This window comes from Bombina bombina, chromosome 6 (assembly GCF_027579735.1).
Source record: "Bombina bombina isolate aBomBom1 chromosome 6, aBomBom1.pri, whole genome shotgun sequence".
Lineage (NCBI taxonomy): Eukaryota > Metazoa > Chordata > Amphibia > Anura > Bombinatoridae > Bombina > Bombina bombina.
The window spans coordinates 193,842,419-193,866,319 of NC_069504.1; the positions used below are offsets into that span (position 1 = coordinate 193,842,419).

The window sequence follows — 23,901 nt, forward strand, 5'->3', positions numbered from 1 at the left end:
CTGGGGGCCCCGGGACCTCTAGGAACTTGTCCATTTTACATAGTTTCTCTGGGATGATCAAATTCTCACAATCATCCAGAGTGGATAACACCTCCTTAAGCAGAGCGCGGAGATGTTCCAACTTAAAATTTAATGTAATCACATCAGGTTCAGCTTGTTGAGAAATTTTCCCTGAATCTGAAATTTCTCCCTCAGACAAAACCTCCCTGGCCCCCTCAGACTGGTGTAGGGGCACTTCAGAACCAATATCATCAGCGTCCTCATGCTCTTCAGTATTTTCTAAAACAGAGCAGTCGCGCTTACGCTGATAAGTGGGCATTTTGGCTAAAATGTTTTTGATAGAATTATCCATTACAGCCGTTAATTGTTGCATAGTAAGGAGTATTGGCGCGCTAGATGTACTAGGGGCCTCCTGAGTGGGCAAGACTGGTGTAGACGAAGGAGGAGATGATGCAGTACCATGCTTACTCCCCTCACTTGAGGAATCATCTTGGGCATCATTTTCTCTAAATTTTGTGTCACATAAATCACATCTATTTAAATGAGAAGGAACCTTGGCTTCCCCACATTCAGAACACAGTCTGGTAGTTCAGACATGTTAAACAGGCATAAACTTGATAACAAAGTACAAAAAACGTTTTAAAATAAAACCGTTACTGTCACTTTAAATTTTAAACTGAACACACTTTATTACTGCAATTGCGAAAAAGTATGAAGGAATTGTTCAAAATTCACCAAAATTTCACCACAGTGTCTTAAAGCCTTAAAAGTATTGCACACCAAATTTGGAAGCTTTAACCCTTAAAATAACGGAACCGGAGCCGTTTTTATCTTTAACCCCTTTACAGTCCCAAGCCCAAAGGGGAATACGATACCAAATGACGCCTTCAGAAAGTCTTTTCTATGTATCAGAGCTCCTCACACATGCGACTGCATGTCATGCTTCTCAAAAACAAGTGCGCAATACCAGCGCGAAAATGAGGCTCTGCCTATGATTAGGGAAAGCCCCTAGAGAATAAGGTGTCCAAAACAGTGCCTGCCGATATTATTTTACAAAATACCCAGATTAAAATGATTCCTCAAGGCTAAATATGTTTATATATGAATCGATTTAGCCCAGAAAATGTCTACAGTCTTAAAAAGCCCTTGTGAAGCCCTTATTTACTGTCTGTAATAAAAATGGCTTACCGGATCCCATAGGGAAAATGACAGCTTCCAGCATTACATCGTCTTGTTAGAATGTGTCATACCTCTAGCAGCAAAAGTCTGCTCACTGTTCCCCCAACTGAAGTTAATTCCTCTCAACAGTCCTGTGTGGAACAGCCATCGATTTTAGTAACGGTTGCTAAAATCATTTTCCTCTTACAAACAGAAATCTTCATCTCTTTTCTGTTTCAGACTAAATAGTACATACCAGCACTATTTTAAAATAACAAACTCTTGATTGAATAATACAAACTACAGTTAAACACTAAAAAACTCTAAGCCATCTCCGTGGAGATGTTGCCTGTACAACGGCAAAGAGAATGACTGGGGTAGGCGGAGCCTAGGAGGGATCATGTGACCAGCTTTGCTGGGCTCTTTGCCATTTCCTGTTGGGGAAGAGAATATCCCACAAGTAAGGATGACGCCGTGGACCGGACACACCTATGTTGGAGAAATAATCCACACCCAAAATAAAGTTTAATGAAAACATAAGCAGAAGATTCAAACTGAAACCGCTGCCTGAAGTACTTTTCTACCAAAAACTGCTTCAGAAGAAGAAAACACATCAAAATGGTAGAATTTAGTAAAAGTATGCAAAGAGGACCAAGTTGCTGCTTTGCAAATCTGATCAACCGAAGCCTCATTCCGAAACGCCCAGGAAGTAGAAACTGACCTAGTAGAATGAGCTGTAATCCTTTGAGGCGGAGTTTTACCCGACTCGACATAAGCATGGTGAATTAAGGATTTCAACCAAGATGCCAAAGAAATGGCAGAAGCTTTCTGACCTTTTCTAGAACCGGAAAAGATGACAAATAGACTAGAAGTCTTTCGGAAAGACTTAGTAGCTTCAACATAATATTTCAAAGCTCTAACAACATCCAAAGAATGCAACGATTTCTCCTTAGAATTCTTAGGATTAGGACATAATGAAGGAACCACAATTTCTCTACTAATGTTGTTAGAATTCACAACCTTAGGTAAAAATTCAAAAGAAGTTCACAACACCGCCTTATCCTGATGAAAAATCAGAAAAGGAGACTCACAAGAAAGAGCAGATAATTCAGAGACTCTTCTGGCAGAAGAGATGGCCAAAAGGAACAAAACTTTCCAAGAAAGTAATTTAATGTCCAATGAATGCATGGGTTCAAAAGGAGGAGCTTGAAGAGCCCCCAGAACCAAATTCAAACTCCAAGGAGGAGAAATAGACTTAATGATAGGTTTTATACGAACCAAAGCTTGTACAAAACAATGAATATCAGGAAGATTAGCAATCTTTCTGTAAAAAAGAACAGAAAGAGCAGAGATTTGTCCTTTCAAGGAACTTGCGGACAAACCTTTATCTAAACCATCCTGAAGAAACTGTAAAATTATCGGAATTCTAAAAGAATGCCAGGAAAAATGATGAGAAAGACACCAAGAAATATAAGTCTTCCAGACTCTATAATATATCTCTCTAGATACAGATTTACAAGCCTGTAACATAGTATTAATCACAGAGTCAGAGAAACCTCTGACCAAGAATCAAGCGTTCAATCTCCATACCTTTAAATTTAAGGATTTGAGATCCTGATGGAAGATTGCAACAGAAGGTCTGGTCTTAACGGAAGAGTCCACGGCTGGCAAGAGGCCATCCGGACAAGATCCGCATACCAAAACCTGTGAGGCCATGCTGGAGCTACCAGCAGAACAAACGAATTCCTTCAGAATCTTGGAGATTACTCTTGGAAGAAGAACTAGAGGCGGAAAGATATAGGCAGGATGATACTTCCAAGGAAGTGACAATGCATCCACTGCCTCCGCCTGAGGATCCCGGGATCTGGACAGATACCTGGGAAGTTTCTTGTTTAGAAAAGACGCCATCAGATCTATTTCTGGGAGTTCCCATATTTGAACAATCTGAAGAAATACCTCTGGGTGAAGAGACCATTCGCCCGGATGCAACGTTTGGCGACTGAGATAATCCGCTTCCCAATTGTCTATACCTGGGATATGAACCGCAGAGATTAGACAGGAGCTGGATTCCGCCCAAACCAGAATTCGAGATACTTCTTTCATAGCCAGAGGACTGTGAGTACCTCTCCCCTTGATGATTGATGTATGCCACAGTTGTGACATTGTCTGTCTGAAAACAAATGAACGACTCTCTCTTCAGAAGAGGCCAAGACTGAAGAGCTCTGAAAAGTGCACGGAGTTCCAAAATATTGATCGGTAATCTCACCTCCTGAGATTCCCAAACCCCTTGTGCCGTCAGAGACCCCCACACAGCTCCCCAACCTGTAAGACTTGCATCTGTTGAGATTATAATCCAGGTCAGAAGAACAAAAGAAGCCCCCTGAATTAAACGATGGTGATCTGTCCACCACGTCAGAGAATGTCATACAATCGGTTTTAAAGATATTAATTGAGATATCTTTGTGTAATCCCTGCACCATTGGTTCAGCATACAGAGCTGAAGAGGTCGCATGTGAAAACTAGCAAAGGGGATCGCGTCCGATGCAGCAGTCATAAGACCTAGAATTTCCATGCATAAGGCTACCGAAGGGAATGATTGTGACTGAAGGTTTCGACAAGCTGAAATCAATTTTAGACGTCTCTTGTCTGTTAAAGACAGAGTCATGGACACTGAATCTATCTGGAAACCCAAAAAGGTTACCCTTGTCTGAGGAATCAATGAACTTTTTAGTGAATTGATCCTCCAACCATGATCTTGAAGAAACACCACAAGTCGATTCGTATGAGATTCTGCTAAATGTGAAGACTGAGCAAGTACCAAGATATCGTCCAAATAAGGAAATACCACAATACCCTGTTCTCTGATTACAGACAGAAGGGCACCGAGAACCTTTGTAAAAATTCTTGGAGCTGTAGCTAGGCCAAACGGCAGAGCCACAAACTGGTAATGCTTGTCCAGGAAAGAGAATCTCAGGAACCGATAGTGAGCTGGATGAATCTGAATATGCAGATATGCATCCTGTAAATCTATTGTAGACATATAATGCCCTTGCTGAACAAAAGGCAAGATAGTCCTTACAGTTACCATTTTGAATGTTGGTATCCTTACATAACGATTCAATATTTTTAGATCCAGAACTGGTCTGAAGGAATTCTCCTTCTTTGGTACAATGAAGAGATTTGAATAAAACCCCAGCCCCTGTTCCAAAACTGGAACTTACATAATTACTCCAGCCAACTCTAGATCTGAAACACATTTCAGAAATGCTTGAGCTTTCACTGGGTTTACTGGGACACGGGAAAGAAAAAAAATCTCTTTGCAGGAGGTCTTATCTTGAAACCAATTCTGTACCCTTCTGAAACAATGTTCTGAATCCAAAGATTGTGAACAGAATTGATCCAAATTTCTTTGAAAAAACGTAATCTGCCCCCTACCAGCTGAGCTGGAATGAGGGCCGCACCTTCATGTGGACTTAGAAGCTGGCTTTGCTTTTCTAGAAGGCTTGGATTTATTCCAGACTGGAGATGGTTTCCAAACTGAAACTGCTCCCGAGGATGAAGGATCAGGCTTTTGTTCTTTGTTGAAACGAACGAAAACGATTAGCCCTGTTTTTACCTTTAGATTTTTTATCCTGTGGTAAAAAAGTTCCTTTCCCACAAGTAACAGTTGATAATAGAATCCAACTGAGAACCAAATAATTTATTACCCTGGAAAGAAAGGGAAAGTAGAGTCGATTTAGAAGACATATCAGCATTCCAAGTTTAAAGCCATAAAGCTCTTCTAGCTAAAATAGCTAGAGACATAAACCTGACATCAACTCTGATAATATCAAAAATGGCATCACAGATAAAATTATTAGCATGTTGAAGAAGAATAATAATATGAGAATCATGATCTGTTACTTGTTGCGCTAAAGTTTCCAACCAAAAAGTTGAAGCTGCAGCAACATCAGCCAATGATATAGCAGGTCTAAGAAGATTACCTGAACACAGATAAGCTTTTCTTAGAAAGGATTCAATTTTCCTATCTAAAGGATCCTTAAAGGAAGTACCATCTGCCGTAGGAATAGTAGTACGTTTAGCAAGGGTAGAAATAGCCCCATCAACTTTAGGGATTTTGTCCCAAAACTCTAATCTGTCGGACGGCAAAGGATATAATTGCTTAAAACGTTTAGAGGGAGTAAATTAATTACCCAAATTATTCCATTCTCTGGAAATTACTTTAGAAATAGCACCAGGAACAGGAAAAACTTCTGGAATAACCACAGGAGATTTAGAGACCTTGTCTAAACGTTTAGATTTAGTATCAAGGACCAGAATCCTCAATTTCTAAAGCAATTAAAATTTCTTTAAGTAAAGAACGAATAAATTCCATTTTAAATAAATATGAAGATTTATCAGCATCAACCTCTGAGAAAGAATCCTCTGAACCAGAAGAATCATTAGAATCCGAATGATGTCCATTTAAAAATTCATCTGGATAACGAGAAGTTTTAAAAGATTTTGTGTTTTACTAGAAGGAGGAATAACAGACATAGCCTTCTTAATGGATTCAGAAACAAAATCTCTTATGTTATCAGGAACACTCTGAACATTAGATGTTGTTGGAACTGCAACAACAGTTCCAATATTATCTGCATTAACAAGTTTGTCATGACATTTAATACAAACAGCTGGAGGAACAGCTACCAAAAGTTTACAGCAGATACACTTAGCTTTGGTAGTTCCAGCACCAGACAGCGATTTTCCTGAAGTATCTTCTGACTCAGATGCAACGTGAGACATCTTGCAATATGTAAGAGAAAAAACATAAAGCAAAATTGATCAAATTCCTTAAATGACAGTTTCAGGAATGGGAAAAAATGCCAAAGAACAAGCTTCTAGCAACCAGAAGCAATGAAAAATGAGACTTAAATAATGTGGAGACAAAAGCGACGCCCATATTTTTTTAGCGCCAAAAAATACGCCCACATTATTTGGCGCCTAAATGCTTTTGGCGCCAAAAATGACGCCACATCCGGAACGCCGACATTTTTGGCACAAAAGAACGTCAAAAAATGACGCAACTTCCGGCGACAGGTATGACGCCGGAAACAGAAAAGATTTTTTTGCGCCAAAAAAGTCTGCGCCAAGAATGACGCAATAAAATGAAGCATTTTCAGCCCCCGCGAGCCTAACAGCCCACAGGGAAAAAGTCAAATTTTTAAGGTAAGAAAAATTATTGATTCAAATGCATTATCCCAAATATGAAACTGACTGTCTGAAAAAAAGGAATGTTGAACATTCTGAGTCAAGGCAAATAAATGTTTGAATACATATATTTAGAACTTTAAAAAAGTGCCCAACCATAGCTTTAGAGTGTCACAGAAAATAAGACTTACTTACCCCAGGACACTCATCTACATGTTTGTAGAAAGCCAAACCAGTACTGAAACGAAAATCAGCAGAGGTAATGGTGTATGTATGTATATATATATATATATATATATATATATATATATATATATATATATATATATATATATATATATATATATATATATATATATATATATATATATATATATAAAAATATATATATATAAATATATATATATATATATAAATAAAAAGAGTATATCGTCGATCTGAAAAAGGAGGTAAGAGATGAATCTCTACGACCGATAACAGAGAACCTATGAAATAGACCCCGTAGAAGGAGATCATTGAATTCAAACAGGCAATACTCTCTTCACATCCCTCTGACATTCACTGCACGCTGAGAGGAAAACCGGGCTCCAACCTGCTGCGGAGCGCATATCAACGTAGAATCTAGCACAAACTTACTTCACCACCTCCATAGGAGGCAAAGTTTGTAAAACTGATTTGTGGGTGTGGTGAGGGGTGTATTTATAGGCATTTTGAGGTTTGGGAAACTTTGCCCCTCCTGGTAGGAATGTATATCCCATACGTCACTAGCTCATGGACTCTTGCTAATTACATGAAAGAAATAAAGAAAGTAACACAAGGTGCAGAGGTGCCTGAGGTGTGTGTAGAGAAGACCAAGTTGCAGCCTTGCAAATCTGTTTTCTGGGCATTCAAAAATGAAGCTTCTGTGGAAGAGGAAACAGCCCTCGTGGAATGAGCTGTGACTCTCAGGAGGCTGCTGTCCAGCAGCTGAGACTCTACGAGTCCAAGATACTTTCCAAGATAATCTTAATATCTAAGGAATGCATAGGCTCAAACAGAGCCTGCTGAAGAACAAGGTTAAGACTCCAGGGAGGAGTAACAGGTTTGAACACAGGCCTGATTCTGACCAAGGTCCGACAGAAAGATTGCACATCTGGTACATCCGCCAGATGTTTATGTAACAAAATAGACAAGGCAGATATTTGACCCTTCAAAGTACTTTCAGATAAGCCCTTCCAGACCTTCTTGGAGAAAGGACAAAATTCAAGGAATCCAAACCCACACATTGTTGGAAGGTCTTTAGCATAAAGGTACAGTTTGAGCTCTAGTAGCAATCAAGAGATCCTATGATTATTATAAAGCAAACAAAGTAAAATCCCTGACAATGAAACCTACAAATGCCTGGTCCCCTTAGCTACTTTAACTGATATGATAGCCCAGGCTATATGATTTTTAAATTGCTTTCCAACACAGACTGAAAGTACACGTGGGCCATATAGATAACACTGTACAGGCACAGAAAGTTATTTAAGATTTAGCACAATATAATGCTAAATGCAAGTCAATAGATAAGCCAGTCATGTGATCAGGGGGCTGGAAGAAGGTTCTTAGATACAAGTTAATCAGAGGTAAAAAGTATATTAATATAACTTATGCAAAACTGGGGAATGGGTAATAAAGGGATGATCTATCTTAAAATAAAAATTCTATTGTAGACTGTCCCTTTAAAGTGAAGGTAGACTGAAGAATCAGTGCCGTTTTTAAAAATATTAAAAAACCGGGGTACTTTCATTCAAAGTTTACATTTCACCGTTTTTGTAAAAAATTCTTACTTTTTATTCTGGAAGCCGATTCAACGCATCCGCCCCCCCCCCCCCCCCCCCCGGTCGCAAGTCTCTTATAACGTCACCAATTAAGAATCCGGCTTCCTCCAATCACTGTGTGGCTTCAGGCAATGTTTGCTTTGTGGGGGGAAGCCGTGATAGGAGGAAGCCAGATTAGTCATTGGTGACGTATGAAGATACTTGCGACGGGGAAGCTCTGGAGCGGCTTCCAGAATATAAGGTAAATATTTTTACAAAAACGGTGAAATGTAGACTTTGAACGAAAATGCCCCTGTTTTTAATAGTATTTTTAAAAACAGGACACTGATTCATCAAAGTTTACCTTCACTTTTAGGAAGATCTTGAGGAAAGGAAAACCCTATACCTACCCTACCTAGCTTTACAGAGACAATTAAGCACTTAACACTGATGCTCAGCCTAGCTAAGCAGTAACTAAGCATGCCAAACTTACTGTTTAAATGGTAGACATGCGCTAACCCAACTAGTGTTCAACGCGCGTTTGTGTGCACTACCCTGTAACTCTACAAGAGTTAAGGACATATGCGTACAATAATGTGCGCTAACCGACAAGCGTATTCAGACGTCTGTAGCCGGTGCGCAAAAAATGCATGCTATAAGTTCTGCACGCAAAGCATGGGGAATAGAGAGTTCTGTCCCAGGTATATACATACATCTATAGATAAACTCTTAAACGAGTGTCTATATATAAAATAAAAAAAAATAAAAAAAAAAACTTACCCATAGACACTCGTCCACTATAAGCAAGTAGCAGACAGCCAAACCAGTACTGAAACTTGAGCAGAGTTAATGGAATAGCAGTATAATGTAAAACTGAAAAGGGAGGCAGGAGACAAGTCCCTGCGACCGATTTACAGCGTTCCTATTAAGGATTTCCCATGAGTTGAACAGTTGCATCAAACCATACCCCAAATACACAAGCACTGTACTCTGAGGGGAATTGGGCCTCAATATAAACTGAAAACCCCTTTCTCTGAGGAACACATTGCTGCCATTGGAGGTGGTTGAAGAATGAAGATGCCAAAGTAAAGACAAAACTTATGCGTGAGGGGTTTTATAGAGCTCTTGGTTTTTGGGAAACTTTGCCTCCTAGTGGAAGAGAAGCAATTTCCATATGCAATGATCATGTACTCACGACCTGTATGAAAGAAATTTTTACATAGAGATGTTCAGGTGATATTTTTTGGTCCACTTTTTACAGCTATGCTGCAACACTTTCCCAGTGTTGTAAGCACATGACAGCTTCAAAAGCCTACACGTGACACATCTAAAGCCAAATTGAGATTTGGTTAATTTGACAGACATTTAAGACGCCAATCAAGATTGGCTCTTTAATAAGTTGTGGTGAAACGTTTTATCATTAAACTGCAGCAAAGGTGGTATTTATCTGTTTAAATAACATTCAGACTGCTGATATTAACCTATTGAAAGACTTTAAATAAAAAAAATAAAAAAAAACACACATGAGGTTTAGTATCCCTTTATCACAACTGACCAACTTAAAGTGAAGGTAAACTTTTGCGTTTTTGAAAGCAGTATTATGTTACCCATGTACTACATAGTAAGATCGCTAATTTTTCATAACATAGTATATATACACACACACACCTGTTTTTATCAACGTTCTCGGCCGGTCTTAGCTCCTCCCTCCATGTATTTCCTGGTTTCTGACTATCACGTATAGAGCGGTCCCACCCGCTCTATACGTACTTGAAAAGAGCGTTCACGATTGAAGGACAAATTGCGCGTGCGCACATCTCGCCGTACATTCCAATTGCACCACGGTAAAAAAAAAAAAAAAAAAACTTACTATTGCAGCGCTCAAGTGAAGTGTAGCAAAACAGGTTGTAGCCACCGATACTGTTGCAAATTGCTTCTAAATAAAGTGCGTTATGAAGATTTATATTTAGGATGAATTGCACATGTGCTAATCAGGAACGAGCACGGCTTGGAAGGGAGAGGAATATATAGCCAACGCATGCGCAGAACGTCCAGAAATGTAGTGACGTCAAATGACGGCCGCCTAACGGCCAGACCTTTGATTGGCTACTTGAAGAATGTGACCGGACTGTTAAAAAAAACAAAAAAAAACAGGCTGTTTATAACGAGTGGAATTGCATAGAAAAACGGCGATAACTAGGTAAATATTTTAATACAAAAAATGACTTAAAGTACCCTTAATTTGCTTTGGATTTGCATTTAAAATTATTGCACCTTGCAAAGTTTACCTTCACTTTAATCTCATTACAAAACATGCTAAAGTATTAACCCTATTTTGTGCACTATTTCACTGACATACCTTTTTTCAAACAACGTTCAATGCTGTCCGTTAGAGTCATTCTTCGCTCTATAATGAAATCGTATAACAGCTTTGATGAAAGGCAATTCTTAATACCTTGAAGCGCGGCTTGCCTTGTCTTTGCGCTGTTAAACGTAATACAAGTTAATGAGTTCAAATGTTATACATAAACTGGGTTTCAAATACCATATCACTAAAAATGTATACTTCAATCATGTTTTAGGACCCCAAATATCTGTTCTCATTGCACTTTGTGTTTATCATCAAAAACAGGGTTTATGGTTTGTTTTTTAAAGCATTTCCCTTCTTAGGCTATTCAGCAACTCAATTGCCTTGAGTCTCAAATGCACCCAAGTAAATTTATAAGTGGCCTATTAAAGGGACATAAAACCCAATTATTTTTGGTAATTCAGATAAAGCATCCAATTTTAAACAACTTACCAATTTACTTTCATTAAATTGTTAGTTTTATTATCCTTTGTTGAAAAGCAAGGACGTAAGCTTACAAGTGTGCATGTGTCAGCAGCACAATATGGCAGCAGTTTTGCAACAATGTTATACATTAGCAGGAGCACTAGATGGCAGCACTATTTCCTGTCATGTAGGGCTTCAGGCACGTGCACGCTACCTACCTTGGTATCTTCAACAGAGAATATCATGAGAAGGCAAATTTGATAATGGAAGTAAATTGGAAACTTTTTTAGAATTGTATTCTCTATCTGAATGGAAGAAATATTTTGGGTTTAATGTCCCTTTAATGGTCTTTTGAGTACATAGATTGAGAAAACAAGAACCATCAAGGTAACTCTTATATTATACAGTAAAACCCTGTTTATATTCTAGCTAGAAACCAACAGACTTATTTGTCAAAATGGTGTTATGTACTGGAAAACAGATAGCATGTTATATATAGCTTAAACATGGCACATGGAATAAAAACTGCTCACTTCTATCTAAGCAATGTTATTATGGTTAGGATTGTAAGTTGACTAATCCATGCTTAAAGTGCTCAGCACAATGGATAAATGACACCATCTCAAGGAATAAATGCAATGTTTAACATCTTACAAGGGTATTTCATGAATTATTGGGTTACCTAAATATTTACTAAAGGGGTATTTAACAGGGTTTCATTTTTGTAATAAAGCACTAAGCAGTGGGTTATACTTAATACATTGCAATATGTATTCTCATTATAAACAATTTTACATAATATATAAATATATAAAAACAAAGACCGCACTCTTAGGGCTTATTTTCACCACTACTGTGGACTTTAATCAATTAGTAAAGTTTCGGGGTTTCCCCCTTTATCAAAGTCCACAGTAGTGGTGAAAATAAGCCCTAAGAGTGCGGTTTTTGTGTATATTATCTTTATGCACTGCACCTAGGCACTATATTAACAACGGGAGTGCTTGGTGACTACAATTTGCATATATATATATATATATATTTTTTTATTTTTTTTTTCACTTTATTTGTGCAGCGTCCATTGCTTCCTGTCACAGCCCTGGGAGTTGGGGTCAACTGGAAGGCTTAACTAGCTTGATGTCAAACCTACAGTAACTTGAACTGGTTTACTGTTCAGATGTTAGAGGCATTAAAGGGACACTAAACCCAAAATTTCTCATGTTTCAGGTAGAGAATAAAATTTTAACATTTCAATTGACTTTTATTATCTAATTTGCTTCGTTCTTTATATATCCTTTGGCTCAGAAATGTGCATTGCTATTTCTTCAGCAATCACACGAGGCATCTATGTGCAGCAACCAATCAGCAGCTACTAAGCCTATCTAGATATAATTTTCAGCAAAGGATATAAAGAGAATGATGCAAAATAAATAAAAGTAGATCAGAAAGTTGTTTAAAATTGCATGCTCTTTCTATATCATGAAAGAAAAAATTAGGTTTCATGTCCCTTTAAGTCTTGCTTTTGCTCAGAATTGCTCATTCTGCACAAACAAGTTGTTAAACCATGTCAAGAAACCATGGTAAATAAAATTAAACCCAAAAAGAAACATTTGTTTCTACTAAATGATTAGTGTTTCATATCCCTTAAAAATCTGGGAGATCAGTGCAATTGTCTTCTCTTTAAAGGGACAGTCTACACCTCAATCATAAAGCCTTAACTTCGATTAAGCTGTAAAAAGCCTTGTGCACCCCTTTCTATATTATGCTGCAGGAACATTAAAGGGACAGTAAACCTTAAAAATAATGTTATATAATTCTGCACATAGTGCAGAATTATATAACATATTAGCCAAATATTATTTAAACGTAATTTCCCCTATTCATTTTTAAAAGAAAGCGCTGTTTCACAGACCCGCTCTCTGCTGAGCGGGTCTGTTATATTTCCTCAGCGCATCGGGCCAGCTGTATAGTCACAGCCCGGCCTGACCGCCTGTGACAGGAGCGAGCTGCACTTAGTCTTATGGCGCGGTCGGGCTAGGCTGTGACTACACAGCTGGCCCGATGCGCTGAGGAAATATAACAGACCCGCTCAGCAGAGAGCAGGTCTGTGAAACAGCGCTTTCTTTTAAAAATAGGGGAAATTACGTTTGAATAATATTTGGCTAATATAATGTTATATAATTCTGCACTATGTGCAGAATTATATAACATTTTTAAGGTTTACTGTCCCTTTAAAAATAAGTTTTTAAAATGATTGTTTCTGGCCACTTTGAAATGACTGCCAATCTCCACTCACTGACGACATCTGGGCTGCATCTAGGCACTCTGCTGAATAGCATTGACAGTCCCCTGAATCCTACTAGTGAGTTTTGTAACTAGTGAGCCTTTAATGCAGCCCAGATCATTATGTCATCAGTGGGTGGAGCTTAGCCACCACTTCAAAGTGGCCAAAAAACAAAATTTATGCTTACCTGATAAATTTCTTTCCGGACCTGGAGTCCACGATGTCATTCCAATTACTAGTGGGAATATCACTCCTGGCCAGCAGGATGCGGCAAAGATCACCACAGCAAAGCTGTTAAGTGTCACTCCCCTACCCATAAGCCCCAGTCATTCGACCAAAGGGAAATAGATAAAGGAATAACACAAAAGTGTAGAGGTGCCTGAGGTTTAGACAAAAACCACTGTCTAAGGGTGGTGTCATGTACTCTCCCCTGTCCAGAAAAAAAGAAGTTTATCATTGGGTAAGCATAAATTTGAGTCCACAATGTCATTCCAATTACTAGTGGGAACCAATACCCAAGCTAGAGTACACAGAATGAACAGGGAGGGAGAACAAGACAGGCAAACCTAAACAGAAGGCACCACAACTTGAAGAACCTGTCTCCCAAAAGAAGCCTCAGTCGAGGAAAAAAAGTATCAAATTTGTAAAATTTGGCAAAAGTATGCAGAGAGGACCAAGTTGCAGCCTTGCAAATCTGTTTCACAGAAGCTTCATTTTTGAAAGCCCTGGAAGAGGAGACAGCCCTAGTGGAATGAGCTTTAATTCTCTCAGGAGGCTGCTGACCAGCAGTCTCATAAGCAAAACCAATACTTCTCAACCAAAGGGAAAGAGAAGTAGCAGTAGCCTTCTGACCATTACGCTTTCCTGAGAAACAAAACAGGGCAGAGGACTGGCGAAAATCCTTAGTCGCCTGCGCACAACATCCAAGTTGTGCAACAGACGTTCCTTATGAGAAGTATTGGAACAGAGAAGGAACAACAATTTTTTGATTAAACTACCAGTTTACTCAACGTAAAAGCTCATTATCAGCAATAGCACAGTATCAAGTAAAGGAGAACACTGAATAATTTTTGAGAAATATATAGTATTTTTAACTTTATAATCCGCTTCTTAGCGTTGCAGTTTGAAGACTCTGGAACACCCAGATAAAAGGGTTGTGCTTCCAAACTGTCTAACCCAGCCCTGTGACCAATCAAATTGTTTTATGTAATTTTATGCAAAATAGCTATTTATTTCAATCGGCATGCGCAATTATCAGAGAAGCACACTCTCTAGGTGCACGCTTCAACAGGAATCCAAGTTCTTTGGAGATTGACAAGTAATGAAAACAGAACTCAGATAGAATTTGCAAAGAAAGTTTCTGATGCTTATAGAATGTTACCTACCCAGAGCACAGGAACGCTCAGATACACTAGTACATTCCAATATTACTATTAACACTGCTCCGGTTAGCAGTTATATACATAAGGCATATTTAGTCATCAGGCTTTTGCTGAAGATTTGTAAATGAAGCAGCTTCAGATATTTATGTGCGCAATCAGAAAGTAAGCAAACAAATCCTCAGATGATCCCCGTTAGTAATGTAAATGAAACCTTCGGGATTGTATTGTAAATTTCAGACACCGCCCACAGGTTATTCCTCATAGCCGTCAAAACACATATAGCCTTCTGAGATGCATTCTGTGCTTCGCTTTGGAATGTAGCCATTACATACAGGTCAGTATCAAGAGTAACATGGAAACAATTGATTAAGATTTGTGTTTTTGTGATTTGCACCCCATAGAAACTCAGTTCACATAACACTGTCTTTGAATACGGCATTGCAATGCCTGGTCAGTGTAATAAAATGCATGTATGTGTGACTGGAATTTGCTTTTCACGTACACTCTTGACACTGACCTGTATGTCATAGCTACATTCCACAGCGATGAAGCACAGAATGCATCTCAGGAGGATATATGCTTTTACTTGAGGGCTATATCTGAAATTCACAATACTGAAGGTTTAATTCACATTACTAACTGGAATCATCTGAGGGTTCATGAGTGCTGGTCAGTGTTCACACTTTCAATTACCTCAGAGGGCGTGGTCACAACTGCAAAGCAGCATAGGGCTAATATCTCTCTCAAAATAGATCCTGACCCTACTCCAAGAGTAGCCCTTCGATTCACACCAATAAAGGTATTCTATGATTACGGTCAATACGACCAAAACCGGTCAGACTCAGCTATGCTAACTGCCTAACCACATGGTTTTGTATCTCTACATACTTTAAGGAATAAAGTGATCTGTTTTTTTCATCACTTTGGCTTCGTTTTTGGAACTTTATTATATTCTCTTGGTATTTGAAAAGCAAGAATGTAAGTTTAGATGCCGGCCCATTTTTGGTGAACAACCTGGGTTGTTCTTGCTGATTGGTAGATTGATTTAACCAACCAATAAACAAGTGCTGAACCAAAAAAAAATAACATGCAAATAAAGAGAGCAAGAGAACGAAGAAAAAATAGGAGTAAATTAGAAAGTTACTTAAAATTGCATGCTCTCTGAATCACGAAAGAAAAAAATTAAGGTTCAGTGTCCCTTTAAACCTGAAGTTTACTTCAACGACAAAGGATTTACACTGTCAAAATCTGAGATTTCATCCTAAGAAGCTACCAAGGTATCCTCCGTTATGAGGGAGGGCAACTTGTGTAGCAGCAGATGGAACAGACGCCTTACTATATGAAAAATGTTTAGTTTTCCTCTTGCGTTACCCCAATGCAGGAAAAGCAGATAATGCCGCAGATACCACAAAAGATATCCATGCAGCAAAAACTAAATGGCAAATAATCTCCAGGAGGCTGAGAGGAACTGCAAGGCACTGTATGACGCCATTAAGGCTTGGGACTTTGAGGCGAAAGCTGTGGCATTGCCTGAACAGCATCATCCTGGGACATTGGGTTCAGCGGGCAAAAGCTTAACCTTACATTCTAGCGTTCTAGCTAAACATGTAACGCAAACCTGCATAGGCAAAACAACCTGGGCATAATAAGCATCTATAACTATATAGATTCTTGCTCCATGTCGATAATTAGCAAAATAAGCAAATCTCCAAAAATGAGAAACTAAAAATTTTGAATAAAAAAAAGTTAGTCACTTTATCAGGTAAGCATAAATTCTGTTTTTTGTTAATTTACTTTCTCCAACGGTGTGTCCGGTCCACGGCGTCATCCTTACTTGTGGGAATATCTCTTCCCCAACAGGAAATGGCAAAGAGTCCCAGCAAAGCTGGCCATATAGTCCCTCCTAGGCTCGGCCCACCCCAGTCATTCGACCGACGGAAAGGAGGAAAAAATAGGAGAAACCATAGGGTGCTGTGGTGACTAGTTAGAGAAAATAATTAATCAAACCTGATTAAAAAACCAGGGCGGGCCGTGGACCGGACACACCGTTGGAGAAAGTAAATTATCAGGTAAGCATAAATTCTGTTTTCTCCAACATTGGTGTGTCCGGTCCACGGCGTCATCCTTACTTGTGGGAACCAATACCAAAGCTTTAGGACACGGATGAAGGGAGGGAGCAAATCAGGTTACCTAAACGGAAGGCACCACAGCTTGCAAAAACTCCCAAAAATAGCCTCCGAAGAAGCAAAAGTATCAAATTTGTAAAATTTGGCAAAAGTGTGCAGTGAAGACCAAGTCGCTGCCTTACATATCTGATCAACAGAAGCCTCGTTCTTGAAGGCCCATGTGGAAGCCACAGCCCTAGTGGAGTGAGCTGTGATTCTTTCAGGAGGCTGCCGTCCGGCAGTCTCATAAGCCAATCGGATGATGCTTTTAACCCAAAAGGAAAGAGAGGTAGAAGTTGCTTTTTGACCTCTCCTTTTACCAGAATAGACGACAAACAGAGAAGATGTTTGTCTGAACTCTTTTGTAGCTTCTAAGTAGAATTTTAGAGCACGGACTACATCTAAATTGTGTAGCAAACGTTCCTTCTTTGAAACTGGATTCGGACACAAAGAAGGTACAACTATCTCCTGGTTAATATTTTTGTTGGAAACAACCTTTGGAAGAAAACCAGGCTTAGTACGCAAAACAACCTTATCTGAATGGAACACCAGATAGGGCGGAGTACACTGCAGAGCAGATAACTCAGAAACTCTTCTAGCAGAAGAAATAGCAACCAAAAACAAAACTTTCCAAGATAACAACTTAATATCTATGGAATGTAAAGGTTCAAACGGAACCCCTTGAAGAACTGAAAGAACTAGATTTAAACTCCAGGGAGGAGTCAAAGGTCTGTAAACAGGCTTGATCCTAACCAGAGCCTGAACAAATGCTTGAACATCTGGCACAGCTGCCAGTCGTTTGTGTAGTAAGACAGATAAAGCAGAAATCTGTCCCTTTAGAGAACTCGCAGATAATCCTTTATCCAAACCTTGTAGAAAGGAAAGGATCTTAGGAATTTGTATCTTATTCCATGGGAATCCCTTGGATTCACACCAGCAGATATATCTTTTCCATATTTTATGGTAAATTTTTCTAGTTACCGGTTTTCTGGCTTGAACCAGAGTATCTATCACAGAATCTGAAAACCCACGCTTTGATAGAATCAAGCGTTCAATCTCCAAGCCGTCAGCTGGAGGGAGACCAGATTTGGATGTTCGAATGGACCCTGTACAAGAAGGTCCTGTCTCAAAGGTAGCTTCCATGGTGGAGCCGATGACATATTCACCAGGTCTGCATACCAAGTCCTGCATGGCCACGCAGGAGCTATCAAGATCACCGAGGCCCTCTGCTGCTTGATCCTGGCTACCAGCCTGGGAATGAGAGGAAACGGTGGAAACACATAAGCCAGGTTGAAGGTCCAAGGCGCTACTAGTGCATCCACTAGAGTCGCCTTGGGATCCCTGGATCTGGACCCGTAGCAAGGAACCTTGAAGTTCTGACGAGACGCCATCAGATCCATATCTGGAATGCCCCATAATTGCGTCAACTGGGCAAAGATCTCCGGGTGGAGTTCCCACTCCCCCGGATGGAATGTCTGACTCCTCAAGTAATCCGCTTCCCAGTTTTCCACACCTGGGATGTGGATCGCAGATAGATGGCAGGAGTGATCCTCCGCCCATTGTATTATTTTGGTCACTTCTTTCATCGCCAGGGAACTCCTTGTTCCCCCCTGATGATTGATATAAGCAACAGTCGTCATGTTGTCTGATTGGAATCTTATGAATCTGGCCTTTGCTAGCTGAGGCCAAGCCCTGAGAGCATTGAATATCGCTCTTAGTTCCAGAATGTTTATCGGGAGAAGAGACTCTTCCCGAGACCATAGTACCTGAGCTTTCAGGGATTCCCAGACTGCGCCCCAGCCCACTAGACTGGCGTCGGTCGAGACGATGACCCACTCTGGTCTGCGGAAGCTCATTCCCAGGGATAGGTGGTCCAGGGTTAGCCACCAACGGAGTGAGTCTCTGGTCTTCTGATCTACTTGAATCACTGGAGACAAGTCTGTATAGTCCCCATTCCACTGTTTCAGCATGCACAGTTGTAATGGTCTTAGATGAATTCGCGCAAAAGGAACTATGTCCATTGCTGCAACCATCAACCCTACTACTTCCATGCACTGAGCTATGGAAGGACGTGGAACTGAATGAAGAACTTGACAAGCGCTTAGAAGTTTTGACTTTCTGGCATCTGTCAGAAAAATCCTCATTTCTAAAGAATCTATTATTGTTCCCAAGAAGGGAACTCTTGTCGACGGAGACAGAACTTTTTTCTATGTTCACCTTCCATCCGTGAGATCTGAGAAAGGCCAGAACGATGTCTGTATGAGCCTTTGCCTTTGAAAGGGACGACGCTTGTATTAGAATGTCGTCCAAGTATGGTACTACTGCAATGCCCCTCGGTCTTAGAAACGCTAGAAGGGACCCGAGTACCTTTGTGAAAATCCTTGGAGCAGTGGCTAACCCGAATGGGAGGGCCACAAACTGGTAATGTTTGTCCAGAAAGGCGAACCTTAGGAACTGATGATGTTCTTTGTGGATAGGAATATGTAGGTACGCATCCTTTAGATCCACGGTAGTCATAAATTGACCTTCCTGGATTGTAGGTAGAATCGTTCGAATGGTTTCCATTTTGAACGATGGTACTCTGAGAAATTTGTTTAGGATTTTTAAATCCAGAATTGGTCTGTAGGTTCCCTCTTTTTTGGGAACTACGAACAGATTTGAGTAAAAACCCATTCCTTGTTCCGCCAATGGAACTGGGTGTATCACTCCCATCTTTAACAGGTCTTCTACACAATGTAAGAATGCCTGTCTCTATTTGGTTTGAGGATAAGTGAGACATGTGAAACCTTCCCCTTGGGGGTAGTTCCTTGAATTCCAGAAGATAACCCTGAGAAACTATTTCTAGTGTCCAGGGATCCTGAACATCTCTTGCCCAAGCCTGAGCAAAGAGAGAGAGTCTGCCCCCCACTAGATCCGGTCCCGGATCGGGGGCTACTCCTTCATGCTGTTTTGTTAGCAGCAGCAGGCTTCTTGGCCTGCTTACCCTTGTTCCAGCCTTGCATCGGTTTCCAGGCTGGTTTGGTCTGTGAAGCATTACCCTCTTGCTTAGAGGATGCAGAATTAGAGGCCGGTCCGTTCCTGAAATTACGAAAGGAACGAAAATTAGACTTATTCTTGGCTTTGAAAGGCCTATCTTGTGGGAGGGCGTGGCCCTTTCCCCCAGTGATGTCTGAGATGATCTCTTTCAATTCTGGCCCAAAGAGAGTTTTACCCTTGAAGGGGATATTAAGCAATTTTGTCTTGGATGATACATCCGCTGACCAAGACTTTAGCCAAAGCGCTCTGCGCGCCACAATTGCAAACCCTGAATTTTTCGCCGCTAATCTAGCTAATTGCAAAGCGGCATCTAAAATAAAAAAATTAGCCAACTTAAGTGCGTGAACTCTGTCCTTAACCTCCTCATATGGAGTCTCTCTACTGAGCGACTTTTCTAGTTCCTCGAACCAGAACCACGCTGCTGTAGTGACAGGAACAATGCACGAAATGGGTTGCAGAAGGTACAAAAACGAAATGGGTTGCTGTACAAAAATCTTTTTAAGCAAACCCTCCAATTTTTTATCCATAGGATCTTTGAAAGAACAATTATCCTCGACAGGAATAGTAGTGCGCTTGTTTAGAGTAGAAACTGCCCCCTCGACCTTAGGGACTGTCTGCCATAAGTCCTTTCTGGGGTCGACCATAGGAAATAATTTCTTAAATATAGGAGGGGGGACAAAAGGTATGCCGGGCTTCTCCCACTCCTTATTCACTATGTCCGCCACCCGCTTGGGTATAGGAAAAGCGTCGGGTTGCACCGGAACCTCTAGGAACTTGTCCATCTTGCATAATTTTTCTGCAATGACCAGGTTGTCACAATCATCCAGAGTAGATAACACCTCCTTAAGCAGTGCGCGGAGATGCTCTAATTTAAATTTAAATGTCACAACATCAGGTTCAGCCAGTTGAGAAATTTTTCCTGAATCTGAAATTTCCCCATCTGACAAAACCTCCCTCATGGCCCCTTCAGATTGGTGTGAGGGTATGACAGAGCAATTATCAGCGCCCTCCTGCTCTTCAGTGTTTAAAACAGAGCAATCACGCTTTCTCTGATATGCAGGCATTTTGGATAAAATATTTGCTATGGAGTTATCCATTACTGCCGTCAATTGTTGCATAGTAATAAGCATTGGCGCACTAGAAGTACTAGGGGCCTCCTGCGTGGGCAAAACTGGTATAGACACAGATGGAGATGATGTAGAACCATGTCTACTCCCTTCATCTGATGAATCATCTTGGGCAACTTCATTATCTGTGGCAGTACTGTCCTTACTTTGTTTGGACGCTATGGCACAATTATCACACAATTTTGAAGGGGGAGACACATTGACTTTCATACATATAGAACATAGCTTATCTGAAGGTACAGACATGTTAAACAGGCTTAAACTTGTCAATAAAGCACAAAAACCGTTTTAAAACTAAACCGTTACTGTCTCTTTAAATTTTAAACAGAGCACACTTTATTACTGAATGTGAAAAAGTATGAAGGAATTGTTCAAAATTTACCAAATTTTCACCACAGTGTCTTAAAGCATTCAAAGTATTGCACACCAATTTTCAGAGCTTTAACCCTTTAACGAAACCGGAGCCGGTTACTGTTTTAACCCCTCTACAGTCCCAGCTACAGCCTTTGCTGCGACTTTACCAAACCCAGGGGGGAATACGATACCAAATTAAGCCTTCTAGGAACTTTTCCAACTACTTTCAGATCCTCACACATGCATCTGCATGTCTTGCTCTCAAAAGTAACTGCGCAGTAATGGCGTGAAAATGAGGCTCAGCCTACAACTGGGAAGGCCCTTCCTGACTGGAAAAGGTGTCTAACACAGTGCCTGACGTTAAAAAACGTTCCCCAAGTTTATAAGTGTGAATTACCAGCATAAACATGTATAAAATGCCCAAATAAAGCAATCGATTTTGCCCATAAAAGTGTACCAGTTTTATAGCCCATATTAAGCCCTTTATTCGATTTGAGACTAAGAAAATGGCTTACCGGTCCCCATGAGGGGAAATGACAGCCTTCCAGCATTACACAGTCTTGTTAGAAATATGGCTAGTCATACCTTAAGCAGAAAAGTCTGCTAACTGTTTCCCCCAACTGAAGTTACTTCATCTCAACAGTCCTATGTGGAAACAGCAAACGATTTTAGTTACTGTCTGCTAAAATCATCTTCCTCTCACAAACAGAATTCTTCATCTTTTTCTGTTTCAGAGTAAATAGTACATACCAGCACTATTTTAAAATAAACTCTTGATAGTAGAATAAAAAACTACAACTAAACACCACATACTCTTAACCATCTCCGTGGAGATGTTGCCTGTGCAACAGCAAAGAGAATGACTGGGGTGGGCCGAGCCTAGGAGGGACTATATGGCCAGCTTTGCTGGGACTCTGCCATTTCCTGTTGGGGAAGAGATATTCCCACAAGTAAGGATGACGCTGTGGACCGGACACACCAATGTTGGAGAAATAAATTACACCCTCAGAGCGGTAAACGCAAAAGAACTTGAATGCCTAATAAAAATAATAAACTCAGGGCCCCTACACCTCATCCAAGACTGAGGTGCCCTACCATAATCTACTTCAATATCTTTCAGTCAAAAAACTCTTATAAAGAAGCGATCTAGCGGAGGCAGAAAAAGAAATGACGCTACTCTGCTTAAATATCGCAACGGAAGAGGAGGAAGACACATGACCGTCAGGGAAGGGAAACTGCGCAGCAAATAAAAGCATGCGTTTCCTCTAACTAATACTGGAGCTAAAATACACACACTCCCTGTTAAACAGCCCTGGGAAATTATTGCACAAACTTAAATACTTTTGCATTTACACAATTTCAGTCTCCAAACCTGCACAGTAAAAAGCATAAGCCCACATACAACAAAGACTGAACACAAAAAAAAAAAAAAAGATGCAGACTTAGTCCCCACATAGTGTGCTTGTCCTCTGCCAAAGTGAATCTCAACAAGGATTAAAAATGTCCCAATAAATTGCAATAGGAACAAACATCTGAAGTGCAAGTCTCCAAGACCTTGAAGACAAAAGCACTTACCTGCAGTCTAGCTGTTGGGCAGAAAGACAACTCACAAGGCATTAAAGGACATACTCCTCACAGAAACCTGTAGAAAAAAAGAAAGAGTAACCAACTCTGGCTTTCTATAATTAGGGCAGCAATATGTTAGGAAACAAAGGACCAACTCACAACTTCCTAACTTCTTAAGACACCACTACTCAACTTAAGAGATTGACATGGAGTCAGCTAAACACAAATCCTTGCTTGCAGGGAAAAGTACCCAAAAAAGGAATTAATTTCTTCAGACACCAAACTTCACCTCCATTGACAGAGGCAAAGAGAATGACTGGGGATTATGGGTAAGGGAGTGACACTTAACAGCTTTGCTGTGGTCTTTTTTGCCTCCTCCGGCTGGCCTGGAGTGATATTCCCACTAGTAATTGGAATGGCATTGTGGACTCCATGTCTTAAAGTGAATGTAAATTTTTCATGTTTGTCTAATATAGTTTGGTAGAGAATCATCCGATTAAGCATACCGCTACAAGAACTTTTTAATAAAATTTTTAATTTCTTTTTTATGTTATATATTCAATATCACTCATTCACTTACCCGCTCCTCCCACTCACTGTTTGCTAATTTTCCTCCATATTACGTAAACAGCGGTCCCACCCGCTGTTTACGTATCGGCACTGCGCGCTCCTGTGTCTATTTTCCATTGCGCATGCGTTACTGCTGTTTCCGCTTTATAACATAGTTGTCACATAGATAAGATAAATAAAACAATCTAACCTATATACGGAGCCCTTTCAGATCCACTAATCCAAGCTTTACAATACAGAGGAAATGACAGGACTCCGTATAATATTCTATTGCTACGCCGTGTTTACTACTATTGCGCATGTGCGAAATGTGCACGAGCTTACAATAGATTAGCTCTGCACCGAAGACGAACGCATGCGCAATAAGGACGTATTACGTCATGATAAGAGGGTGGGTCCCCCCATGGTTAGAGCCATTATTGGCTATTAAGACGTCCATCAAAAAGGACAGCAACGGAGCGCGAATGCCGGGAGGAGGATGATTTAGCCGAAAATTGATAGAAAATAATGAAAATACA

At 40.2% G+C, this 23,901-nt stretch overlaps 1 protein-coding gene across 1 annotated transcript in view; it reads right to left on the reverse strand.

Moving 5' to 3' along the window:
- IFRD1 (interferon related developmental regulator 1) overlaps positions 1–23,901 on the reverse strand; it is an 83,048-nt gene that overhangs the window by 44,702 nt on the left and 14,445 nt on the right. The window contains exon 4 of the mRNA XM_053716720.1: positions 10,489–10,613. Coding sequence (XP_053572695.1) covers positions 10,489–10,613 — 125 coding nt within the window. The remainder of the gene's footprint in view (positions 1–10,488; positions 10,614–23,901) is intronic.